We start from the raw sequence: 12,894 nt of genomic DNA, 5'->3' as shown, positions 1-12,894 counted from the left end.
ATAAATACAGTCATGTAATTAACACATTATTGAGCCTAATTTTGTTGTGATGCCCCGCTGGATGCATTAAACAATGTAACAAGGTTTTCCAAAATAAATCAACTCAAGTTATGAAAAACAAAATGGCAACATGGCACTGCTATATTTATTATTTATTATTGAAGTCACAAAGTGCATCATTTTTTTTTTTAAATGCCTCAAAACAGCAGCTTGGAATTTGGGACTTGCTCTCCCTGAGATAATCTTCATACCCACCACAACTATGGGAAATACCATACTTTGACTTTCACAAAGTGCATTATTTATTTATTTATTATTTTTTTTTTTTAATCATGCCTCAAAACAGCAGCTTGGAATTTGGGACATTCTCTCCTCGAGAGAGCATGAGGAGGTTGGGGTGGGTGGTGGTGGGGGGGGGGGGGTGTATATTGAAGCGTCCCGGAGGAGTTAGTGCTGCAAGGGGTTCTGGGTATTTGTTCTGTTGTGTTACGGTGCGGATGTTCTCCCGAAAAGGGTTTATCATTCTTGTTTGGTGTGGGTTTACAGTGTGGCGCAGTGTTAAAGTTATTTATGTGACCTTTATGGCTGTTGAACAAGTATGCTTGCATTCACTTGTGTGTGTGAAAAGCCGTAGATATCGTATAACTGGGCCGGCACGCAAAGGAAGTGCTTTTAAGGTTTATTGGCGCTCTGTACCTCTCTCTACGTCCCTGTGGACAGCGGCGTTTTAAAAAGTCATACATTTTACTTTTTGAAACTGATACCATTACCAATAATTACTGATATTAAATTTTAAAGCATTTATCGGCCGATAATATCGGCAGCCCTATGTTATCGGACATCCCTGGTATACGTGTATCTGCGGCTTACAGTCCGGTGGGGCTAATATATGTAAAAATACGTATTTTTTTCTGAAATTTAGTGTGTGCGTCTTAAATCCTGGGGCAATCTGTAGCCCGCAATTTACAATATATATAGGGCAAGTGGTAGAAAATGTATGGATGGAAAATGACTTTAAATTCCTTTGGTTCAGATTATGAGCATCCAGGTACTGACCTTAATGTAAGGATGGTTCTTGCAGGTGGTGCCCCACTGGCGGGCACAGCGCTCCTCCTTGCGGTGCTCATAGAACTCTGGGTTGCGAAGGATGGCTACTCGCTTGCCTTCGTAGACCAGCGCCATAGCTGTTACGCCGTTCAAGCGCTCTCTATCTTCCAAAGCCACCGGCAACACTACTGGCACCGACAGGTTGATGACACCACCTAGGAAGGACATAGATTGATATATGAAACACCTGAAGGTTGGGTGCAGGTGCAACTCCTACCAAGAATGCTTGTTTAGTTAGGCTTTTAGGAAACAGATCTGTTGATTCCGAAGCTTCTGATGCATCCAGAGGTGGCCCAGATGACCGCGCACAGTCTTTGCGTAGACCCTTGTCTGGTCCCAATGTGTCAACCAAGCAGCTGCTTCAAATTAAAACTGGACTTTGTTTATTTTCGCAGTAAAGTTAGCGGAGACTTTGTATAGCTATGATCGACGTTGTCTCCGTTTACAGTCGGTCGATCTAGGATTTTACACCAGTGTTTCTTAACAATAGGGCCGTGCAAAAATATACGTTTCTCAGCTGTGGTGTGTATGGGCCACGGCTATACTCAGTTGTAATACACTTTTCCACCACTTGTGGCAGCAATGACGAGCTCAAATAATGTCTGAAACTAAATCTTCAGCGCAAAAATCATGACTAAAGTGCCAAAGCTGTATTTTCATTTGCGCTTACATTTTATTCATATTTTATTTCATATTATTTTTATTGTTAATTCTTACTAAATTAACAATAAATAATAATAATAATAATAATAATAATAACATGTAAGCGCAAATGAAATACAGCTTCGCCACTTTAGTCTTGATTTTTGCGCAGAAAAAGATTTAGCTCCAGACTTTGTTTATTTGGAATCGTCATTGCTGCCACAAGTGGTGGAAAAGTGTATTACAACTCAGTATATCCGTGGCCAATTTAGTAAGAATTAGGACTTCACGGTGGTACAGGGTTTAGTGCGTCCGCCTCACAATACGAAGGTCCTGAGTAGTCCTGGGTTCAATCCCGGGCTCGGGATCTTTCTGTGGGGAGTTTGCATGTTCGTCCCGCGAATGCGTGGGTTCCCTCCGGGTTAGCGCCTTGCATGGCAGCTCCCTCCATCAGTGTGTGAATGTGTGTGTGAATGGGTGAATGTGGAAGTAGTGTCAAAGCGCTTTGAGTACCTTGAAGGTAGAAAAGCGCTATACAAGTACAACCCATTTATTTATTTATTTACTCCGGCTTCCTCCCACTTCCAAAGACATGCACCTGGGGATAGGTTGATTGGCAACACTAAATGGTCCCTAGTGTGTGAATGTGAGTGTGAATGTTGTCCGTCTATCTGTGTTGGCCCTGCGATGAGGTGGCGACTTGTCCAGGGTGTACAACCCCCGCCTTCTGCCTGATTGTAGCTGAGCTAGGATGACCTCAAAAGGGAATAAGCGGCAGGAAATGGATGGATGGATAGTAAGAATTATTTATTTATCTTTGCATTGGGTAAAGGTTTTTGAGTTCTTTCTTCTGCAGCAAATGTAATTAGCATTTATTTTTGTAATCAGTCTGACATAAGTATTGATAATAATTGCTGTGATAAACATGGTTTCATAACATTTGAAGATGTTTATCCGGTTAAACCGTAAGTAGGTGAATACCATTCAAATCATGATTAAGATTACTGATTCATTGTTAATATTTAAGTGGCCTCTGTAGTTAAAAAGTTGGGTACCGAGGTAAAAAAAAAAAGCGCTGTTAAGCCCTTTTTTTAGACCCCTCATTTCCATACATGTGTTGGAGAACATCATTCACATGCACAATTGTTCTGAGCTCGGAACTCTTATCTCTGGCTCTAGTCATTTTTTCCTCCCCCAGTGGCAGCTGTTGTCTAAGCTTGCCAAAATCTGAAAATGATATAAAGTTTATGCTAATTCTTTAAAAAAAATGGTACTGATGTATTTTTTAATAAAACTGCATATGTGCGTAAAAAAAGGTTTGGCGCGACAACACACGCAGTTGAAGAATTGGAAAAAAAGTCAAGTTGGGAATAGAAAAAAAACAGTATTTTGCACTGGGAATGTTCGTGAAGCTTGATAAGTTGCTGTAATTGCACTCAAAACAAAGTGTGATCCTCATTTGTTTCGCTAAAACAAAGTTCAGTACAAACTGTCCTTACTCTTGCAAGACCATCGCTCTTAAAAAACATGAATTCAACTTTTCAGCCACGATGTACTGACTGTGCAGGTTGTGGGGACAGGTCTTTTAGAATCAGGGCACACTCAATGTTCAAAACCATCAATAATCAGAAGTGCTACTTATGCCAAAGAAAATAGTATACAGCAGGTACGGAAAGTATTCGGACCCCTTTAAATGTTTCGCTCTTTGTTTCATTGCAGCCAAATCAAATAGCTAATTTGATCTATAATAAATGTACACTCATCACCCCATCTTGACAGAAAAAAACAAATGTAGAAATTTCTGCAAACCTCTAAAAAAAGAGACTGAATTATCACATGGTCATAAGTATTCAGACCCTTTGCTGTGACACTCATAAAAAGAACCCATAGATCACAGTGGCTGAGCTCCAGAGATGACAAAGTCAAACAAAAGTCAACTAATACTGAAACAGTCCACCAGTTGGGCCCGACAGAACACTCTCGTCAGTGCAAGACATACCAAAGCCCGCACAGAGTTTGCCAAAAAAACACATGAAATACTCCCACACTGTGAGAAATAAGATTCTCTGGTCTGATGAGACTAAGATTGAACTTATTGCTGTTCATTCTAAGCAGTATTTGTAGAGGAAATACAGGCACTGCTCATCACCAGCCCAATACAATCCCAACAGTGAAAGATGCTGGTGGCACCATCATGCTTTTCAGCTGCAGGGACAGGACGACTGGTTGCAATTGAAGGAAAGATGAAGAAGAGATATCCTGGAAGAAAACCTCTTCCATAGTTCTCAGGACATCAGACTAGGCACAAAATACACCTTCCAACAAGACAATGACCCAAAAAAAATGACAATTTTACCATGAATTGATTAACGTGGACCCCGACTTTGATTAACATGATTGACTTAAACCAGTTAAAAAACGTATTCGGGTGTTATCATTTAGTGGTCAATTGTACGGAATATGTACTGTACTGTGCAATCTTCTAATAAAAGTTTCAATTAGGGCGGGGCGATATATCGATATACGTGATATATCACGGGTTTGTCTCTGTGCGATATAGAAAATGACTATATCGTAATATTGGAGTATACGTTCTCATGCAGTTGTTTTTAGCTGCGGGCATTACACTACAGGCTCTTCCCACTCCTTCTTGGGTCTCCTTCTCACAGACTGTAAGCGCTGGGTCTTACACACGACGTCTTACGTCACATACGTATAGGCCTTTGCCCAGCACAGAAGTAGCAGCGTGGCTAACGTTAGCCGTGATGCTAGCAGAGTGTTCGAAGGTGTGAAAAAAGATGCGAATCTGGTAACAAATGAAGGAAGAATAATTCCCAAGGAAAACAGCAGGGGGTCCATCGTCTGGCGGTGGTTCGGCTTTAGGTGGGAATATGTCGAATAGACAACTTTAATTTGTCAAGTGTGGGGCACAAGCGTTGCTACCAAAAGTAGCATCAATGCTATTATGTAGCATCATTTGAAAAGTCACCTGCTAATAACTTTAATAAATAAAGTTTTGGTAAATTGACTTAGTTGTGATTTCCCTCTGCATGAACGTTTAAAATGAGCATATATGACAAGAATGTTTCAATGTAGACACATAGAATCATCATCCTGCTGTGATTATATGTATCAAGTGTTCATTCAAGGCTGAGGCAAAATACCGAGATGTATATCGTATATCGCGATAAGGCCTAAAAATATCGCGATATTAAAAAAAGGCCATATCGCCCAGCCCTAGTTTCAATCAATCAATCAATCAATCAATCAATCACTCAATCAAACCCTAAGCCCACAGCCAAAATAAAGAAGTGGCTTCGGAACTACTCTGTGACCATCCTTGACAGGCCCAACCATAGCCCTGACCTGACCTAAACCCAATTGAGCATCTCTGGAGAGACCTGAAAATGTCTGTCCACCAACAATCACAGAATTGGACGGCGTGGCGCAGTGCCAGAGTGGCCGTGCGCAATCCGAGGGTCACTGGTTCAAATCCCACCTAGAACCAACCTCGTCACGTCCGTTGTGTCCTGAGCAAGACACTTCACCCTTGCTCCTGATGGGTGCTGGTTGGCGCCTTGCATGGCAGCTCCCTCCATCAGTGTGTGAATGTGTGTGTGAATGGGTGAATGTGGAAGTAGTGTCAAAGCGCTTTGAGTACCTTGAAGGTAGAAAAGCGCTATACAAGTACAACCCATTTATCATTTATCTGCAAAGAAGAATGGCAGAGGATGCCCACATCCAGGTGTGAAAAACTCAAGAAGACTAGCTCTAAAGGGTGCTTCTCCTCAGCAAAGAGCTGAATACTTATATCCATGTGATATTTCAGGTTTTCTTTTTTAATATATTTGCAAAAAATGCCTACAGTTCTGTCAAGCTGGGGTGTTACATTAGTGTACATTGACAAATAAAATGAAGGTTTTTGATTTTAGCAAATGGCTCCAATGAAACAAAGAGTTCAAAATGTTAAGGAGTCTGAATACTTTCGTGCTCACTCTTTCTACTTGTGTAATTTGGATATTGGCTGACCGTTTTATGAGCTGTCCACTCCATCTGGTGGCTACACGGGTGTACAGCAAGACTTTCTTTCTTCCTACACTAGAGAGTATATACAGTACCTAATCTTACCGTCTAGAAGGCAGTCAAAGTGGAGACATTGAAGATACTCTCGCTCCCTCATGAAGCCACTGAGTGGAGTGGCCCAGCCTTCAGCTAGAACCTGAACCCACTGCATGTCCACCTGAGGGTCACATCATCACAATCAATTACCTGGAGTAGAAGGATGGATGAATCGATTAACTGCACCTTCCCAATCTGAAGAGCGGGCAGCATCTGTGCGTCTGCTTTGGCCAGGTCCAGGTTGTTCTCCTGGACGTACAACTCTTTCACCTCATAGCTGGCGTCAACGGGCACGATGTCCTGTAAAAGCCACACCTGGTGTGAGGATCCTCCCGAAGCCTCTCAGGCACAATGGTGGTAAAGTTGACATGCCTTCTCCTGAAGCAGGTCCACCACTTGCTGGATGCACTCGTTCACGTTGCACGAGTCCGTCTTGAGCACGAGCTCGGGTGCCTCGGGTTTCTCGTACTCTGAGTCGATGCCGGTAAAACCTGGACAGGAAACCTCTTGTCACCCTCATGGCACGTGGAAACCGGTGTTTCCTATACATTCGTACATTTGTGGATATCCGCCACAAGAATAGGGATGTACAACACAAGTAAAAAAACAATGGGACATCAAAAACTAGTTTTTACAGATTTTGCGATACAGGAAGGTAACCTGTCACCTTACAAGTGCTGCCATCTACTCCAAATCATGCTCCACAAAACATTGACTATCTCGTTAGAAAATTAGAGTTCGAAATTTGAGCAACAGCCAACACACAATGCAAAGCAGCAGACTGGCTTAAGAGTACAAAATTAGCGGTCAATATTAGTTTCCACAGAGTTTGGTGGCTATGTGCCTGTCAGTAGAATAGCATTGTTGTTTTATGTCTATTTTGTTAAGGTAAAATAGTATTTCTTAAATGTTTAAAATGATGGCCCAAAGAGTCGTCCATTGTATGTTAGCATCAAAGGCCTACTGAAAGCCACTACTAGCGACCACGCAGTCGGACAGTTTATATATCAATGATGAAATATTAACATTGCAACACATGACAATACGGCCTTTTTAGTTTACTAAATTGCAATTTTAAATTTCCCGCGAAGTATCCTGTTAAAAACGTCGCGGAATGATGACGCTTATGTTGACGCGTGCTTGTGACGTTATTGGTTGGAGCGGACATTTTATCCCAGCACCACTCACGGCTAAAAGTCGTCCGGTTTAATCACATAATTACACAGTATTCTGGACATCTGTGTTGCTGAATCTTTTGTTCAATTAATAATGGAGACTACAAAGAAGAATGCTGTTGGTGGAAAGCGGTGGATTGCAGCTGCCTTTGGCAACACAAACACAGCCGGTGTTTCTTTGTTTGTTATGAAGCTTTACTATGGAACAGAGCGGTCAAGCGAACATCTTTCTCTACCACATGTCAACCGGGAGGTTTCGGTGAGAAAATTGTGGTAATAAGTCGGCTCTTACCGGAGACATGAGCGGAGCTTGCATCCTCCTGCAGCTGTCAAAGAGGCAGCTGCGACTTTCTTGGCTCCTCCATGGCTTCCATCAGAGACACTGGCGGTCACCACACCCCTCCGACTTTCAGGTGTGACTTTATAATCTCACTAAAACACTAGTAACACAATAAGCAGATAGGGGATTTTCCAGAATTATCCTAGTAAATATGTCTAATAACATCTGAATCGCTCCCACTGCCCTGTCTTTTTTTCTTTATTATTCACTCTAACTTTCCTCATCCACGAATCTTTCATCTTCGCTCAAATTAATGGGGAAATCGTCGCTTTCTCGGTCCGAATCGCTCTAGCTGCTGGTGGCTATGATTATAAACAATGTGAGGAGCTCTACAACCCGTGACGTCACGCGCACATCGTCTGCTACATCCGGTACAGGCAAGGCTTTTTTATCAGCACCAAAAGTTGCGAAGTTTGTCGTGGATGTTCTCTACTAAATCCTTTCAGCAAAAATATGGCAATATCGCAAAATGATGAAGTATGACACATAGAATGGACCTGCTATCCCCGTTTAAATAAGAACATCTCATTTCAGTAGGCCTTTAATCATACTTTGTATGGCCGTATTACTTTTTTTCAGTTTATTCCAAACTTCTAAACGAGCTGTAAAGCAACTGCAGTACATCCAAACTGCTGCTGCTCAAGTCCTGATTAGAACCAGGAAATATGTATGACCATGTTAGCCAGGTGCTCGTGTCACTGCACAGGTTTACTGTTGCTCAGAGAATAGACTTTTAAAACAGCTCTGCTTGTGTACAAGTCTGTCTCTTCATGGTCTTGTGCCAAAGTACATCTCTGACAGCTCGGTCTCTGGGAGCCACAGGGAGTGGTCTCCTGCTGGTGCCCAGAGTCAGGACAAAACATGGTACGGCTGTGTTTCATTTTATGCACCTACATTCTGGAATCCTATTCCTAAAGATGTGAGACAGGCCTCAACGTTGGCAATGTTCAGGTTCAGACTGAAAACGCTTTTATTTAATTGTGCATATGACAACTGAAAGTATTTGATCTGACCTCTTTACATTTTCCTTTTAATTCTAATAGTTTTAATGGTGATTTTTCTGATTTTACTTTTAATTTTGCCTCTTTGTAATTTTCTGTACAGCACTTTAAATTGCCATGTGTGCGAATTGTGCTCTATAAATAAACTTGCCTTGCAGATTGCCAATTTAACATGCTTCCAGAGCATTTCAGACTTCAAGGACTGTTTATCTGACTGCCAAACTACATTCCAACATTCTGGAAGGGCATAAAAATGAATGTAAATAAACCAGGGGTGTACAAGGTCTGTGTTACACTGTAGTAGTAAAATAAGCAGTAACAATTAAAAAACACAGCAAAATGATATAATGTAACAAGAAAAAGATAAGTTGATACTAATAATTGATAATACAGATGTTTCTTCAAATATACATGTAACATTTTTTAGACTTTTTAAAATAATCACGTGTCAAAACCAATTATGTAAATAATGTGATGTTATTTTGACACTGCCACAAATTAGTTGGCGGTCTGTAGGGAAACACTGCAATGTACAGTAAACTAAATCAAAATGTGAACTTTGGCTTGTTTTTTTTTTTTTATATTAGACAAATGTTATTCTTTAGTTAAAAAAATACTTAATTTGAGCCAAAATTTAATAATTGTATTATGTTTAAATAATTCAAATATGTGCTTCATGTGTGTACATGATTGTCGATACACTCAACTTAATTCTTGCTAAAAGTCATTTGAAAGCAGAGTGAAAATGCCACACATGCACTGTTCTTGCCTGTGGAAAGACTTCCAGTAGATATTTTTGCTTTCAAGGTTTTTTTCAGAGCTCCTAAAGTAGTCCTTCATAAAGTAAAAAATGTTGTAAAAGCAGAGAAAGGTTGCTGCTCTACCTCCTTGAGCCTGTCACACGTCTAGTGGAACCAGGTCCCTTGCAAGCGACCACTTCGTCAATGTCTGTAAGAACGTTAAATCAACTGTAAAAAATGTTTATAATTTCCCATCATTTTGTACTATAAGGCAGTGGTTCTCAATCTTTTGTCAGTGATGTACCCCCTGTCAACATTGTTTTAATTCAAGTACACCTAATCAGAGCAAAGCATTTTTGGTTGAAAAAAAGAGCTAAAGAAGTAAAATACTGCACTATGTCATCAGTTTCTGATTTATTAAATTGTGTAACAGTGCAAAATATTGCTCATTTGTAGTAGTCTTTCTTGAACTATTTGGAAAAAAAAGATATAAAAAATAACTAAAACGTGGTTGAAAAACAAACAAGTGATTCAATTATAAATAAAGATTTCTCCACATAGAAGTAATCATCAACTTAAAGTGCCCTCTTTGGGGATTGTAATAGAGATCCATCTGGATTCATCAACTTCATTCTAAACATTTCTTCACAAAAAAAGAAATCTTTAACATCAATATTTATGGAACATGTCCACAAAAAAATCTAACTGTCAACACTGAATATTGCATTGTTGCATTTCTTTTCACACTTTATGAACTTACATTCATATTTTGTTGAAGTATTATTCAATAAATATATTTATAAAGGATTTTTGAAGGTGGCATAGCTCGGTTGGTAGAGTGGCCATGCCAGCAACTTGAGGGTTGCAGGTTCGATTCCCACTTGTGCCATCCTAGTCACTGTCGTTGTGTCCTTGGGCAAGACACTTCACCCACCTGCTCCCAGTGCCACCCACACTGCTTTAAATGTAACTTAAATATCGGGTGTCACTATGTAAAGCGCTTTGAGTCACTTGAGAAAAGCACTATATAAATATAATTCACTTCACTTCACAATTGTTGCTATTTTTAGAATATTTTTTTAAAAATCTCACGTACCCCTTGGCATACCTTCAAGTACCCCCAGGGGTACGCGTACCCCCATTTGAGAACCACTGCTATAAGGTATATAAGCCGCACCCACAACCTTTTACAAGAAAAAAAAGTTTTTTCTGTACATTAACCGCACCGGACAATAAGCTGCAGATATATATCTGTAAATAGTGAAATGAGATATTTACAGAGAACAATTTTGTAAATGTGTATTCACATAGCTTAAATGTTTTCCAAACTCTGCCTGTAACAAAGCAGTAAACAGCTGATCAAACAGAACAGAAAAGTCACTGATGTCTTGATTCATCCTTTATGAGATGTTCTCTTTTTTACTAAGGTCAAATATGTTTATCGGGATTCTTCTTCCTTGCACTTTAACACTTTGAGTTTGACCACTTTCTAAAAGTTGATCATTTTAGTACATTGTTTGATTTTTTTTCTGAATCAATTCCATAATCAAGCCGGGGTATGGGAAAGCTTGGGGGAAAAGTAGTGGTTTATAGTCCGGAAAAATCTTTTATCCTCCAGAACTTCCAGATGAACACTTTTCTTTACGAAACTTACACAGAATTTACAGCAATGCTCACTATAGCTTCTTTAGTGATGTTTTTAGCACAAATTAAATATCCTCAATAGTATTACAAAATTAGATTAAATAATATATCGTAGGCGGCATATCCCATAGCAACGGCATACTGATATCACTAAATATTGTTGGGAACAAAACATTGCTGAACAGCAGTCAAATCTGCTAAACAATGAGACAAAATACAAACTTCACACCATTAAAACAACTGCCGACAAGAATTGTAGATGACAGCCAAAAATGTTGTACTGGGAAGTTAATTGCAAAAACTAAATTGATCCTTGTGAGTGTTGAAAGGAGTGCGGTTAAGCAGCAACTTGAACGTCTTCACTGATCATGAATGGTTTAAATCTTTAGAAAATTGTTTGTGTTAAAGAGTGTATAAATATCAATATTTTTTCATATCTGGCCCATATGATAGGGGTGTAACAGTACACAAAAATTTCGGTTCGGTACGTACCTCGGTTTAGAGGTCACGGTTCGGTTCATTTTTGGTACAGTAAGAAAACAACAAAATATACATTTTTGGGTTATTTATTTACCAAATTTGCTAAATTTTCCATCAAAAATATTTTTCTTAGTGGAATATTTGATGTGAAGTAATGGGAACATTGGATAGGTCAATAATTCATAATAACATTGATTTTGATTCAATATTATGTTTTGAGCAATGACAGTTTGAAAGAAAAAAAAACAGCTTTGTTTTATTTGTCAACATTGCAACTTTTTCTAAATTTCATTTAACCTTCAAGCTTTTTTATTTCACTTTTGTTATGGCCTTTAAAACATTAGCTGTTAGATAATAAAAAATAAAATCTGATAAATTTATAGATAAAAAGCAGAGCCTGGCCACGCATGCGCGTTTATCATAACTCTCTCGCCCTCACGAATGTTGCTGCGCACACAATTTCTTTTGTTTTTAACCCTTTCTTAACCCTGAACATCCATCCATCTTCTTCCGCTTATCCAAGGTCGGGTCGCGGGGGCAACAGCCTAAGCAGGGAAACCCAGAATTCCCTCTCCCCAGCCACTTCGTCTAGCTCTTCCCGGGGGATCCCGAGGCGTTCCCAGGCCAGCCGGGAGAGACATAGTCTTCCCAACGTGTCCTGGGTCTTCCCCGTGGCCTCCTACCGGTTGGACGTGCCCTAAAAACCTCCCTAGGGAGGCGTTCGGGTGGCATCCTGACCAGATGCCCGAACCACCTCATCTGGCTCCTCTCGATGTGAAGGAGCAGCGGCTTTACTTCGAGTTCCTCCCGGATGGCAGAGCTTCTCACCCTATCTCTAAGGGAGAGACCCACCACACGGTGGAGGAAAACTCATTTCGGCCACTTGTACCCGTGATCTTATCCTTTCGGTCATGACCCAAAGCTCATGACCATAGGTGAGGATGGGAACGTAGATCGACCGGTAAATGGAGAACTTTGCCTTCCGGCTCACCACCTCCTTCACCATAACCCTGCACAGTACATTGAAAATACACGCAACCCTAACTTAAAATGCCAGAAATTTGAGGCCTTTAAGAAACTCCGCCCGGACAGCTCCGCAAAAGAGGACATGTCCGGTGAAAAGAGGACATATGGTCAGTCTATCGTAGCCCAGTCATTGCTAGCATAGCGTGTGTTGTGCCTCGGCGTGCATTGTTTACACAACGTGCGGTACGCTACTTAATATGTCCGTGTGGAGACTCATTCAGTACACTTCTGAACCGAACCGAAACCCCCGTACCGAAACGGTTCAATACAAATACACATACCATTACACCCCTACCATGTGATGCATGTAAATAAACAGTAGCCTGATGGGATGCTTGCCCTCCACCTGAAACCCGGAAGTGCTTCTAGGTTACATGATTGCAACCCATCCCTTAAGGCAGGGGTGCCCATTACGTCGATCGCGAGCTACCAGTCGACCGCGGGGGGTGTGTCAGTCGATTTCCAGCCAGGCTTTTAAAAAAAATAGACCTAAAAATGAGTGATCATCAATCTTCACCAAGACGTCACTTAAATGACATTCACGGTACCGGAGGGTCTTGTGAGATGACGCTGGCTGCTGCAAGATCATTATTATGAAAATATGACCGATAGGAAGGTGA

The 12,894-nt window shown here is 40.6% G+C and overlaps 2 protein-coding genes across 9 annotated transcripts in view; one reads left to right on the top strand and one right to left on the bottom strand.

Moving 5' to 3' along the window:
* Positions 1-12,894, top strand: part of sgms2a (sphingomyelin synthase 2a) — a 246,777-nt gene that overhangs the window by 188,549 nt on the left and 45,334 nt on the right. The gene's annotated exons all lie outside the window — the stretch shown is intronic.
* Positions 1-12,894, bottom strand: part of papss1 (3'-phosphoadenosine 5'-phosphosulfate synthase 1) — a 43,090-nt gene that overhangs the window by 20,784 nt on the left and 9,412 nt on the right. The window contains exons 5-8 of the mRNA XM_061880308.1: positions 6,241-6,359; positions 6,055-6,168; positions 5,878-5,989; positions 1,057-1,262 (exon numbers count right to left, since the gene is read on the bottom strand). Coding sequence (XP_061736292.1) covers positions 1,057-1,262; positions 5,878-5,989; positions 6,055-6,168; positions 6,241-6,359 — 551 coding nt within the window. The remainder of the gene's footprint in view (positions 1-1,056; positions 1,263-5,877; positions 5,990-6,054; positions 6,169-6,240; positions 6,360-12,894) is intronic.

Source organism: Nerophis ophidion, linkage group LG20 (genome assembly GCF_033978795.1).
Source record: "Nerophis ophidion isolate RoL-2023_Sa linkage group LG20, RoL_Noph_v1.0, whole genome shotgun sequence".
Taxonomy (NCBI): domain Eukaryota; kingdom Metazoa; phylum Chordata; class Actinopteri; order Syngnathiformes; family Syngnathidae; genus Nerophis; species Nerophis ophidion.
Note: the sequence above shows the minus strand (reverse complement) of the source record. Positions and strands in the feature narration are given on the sequence as shown.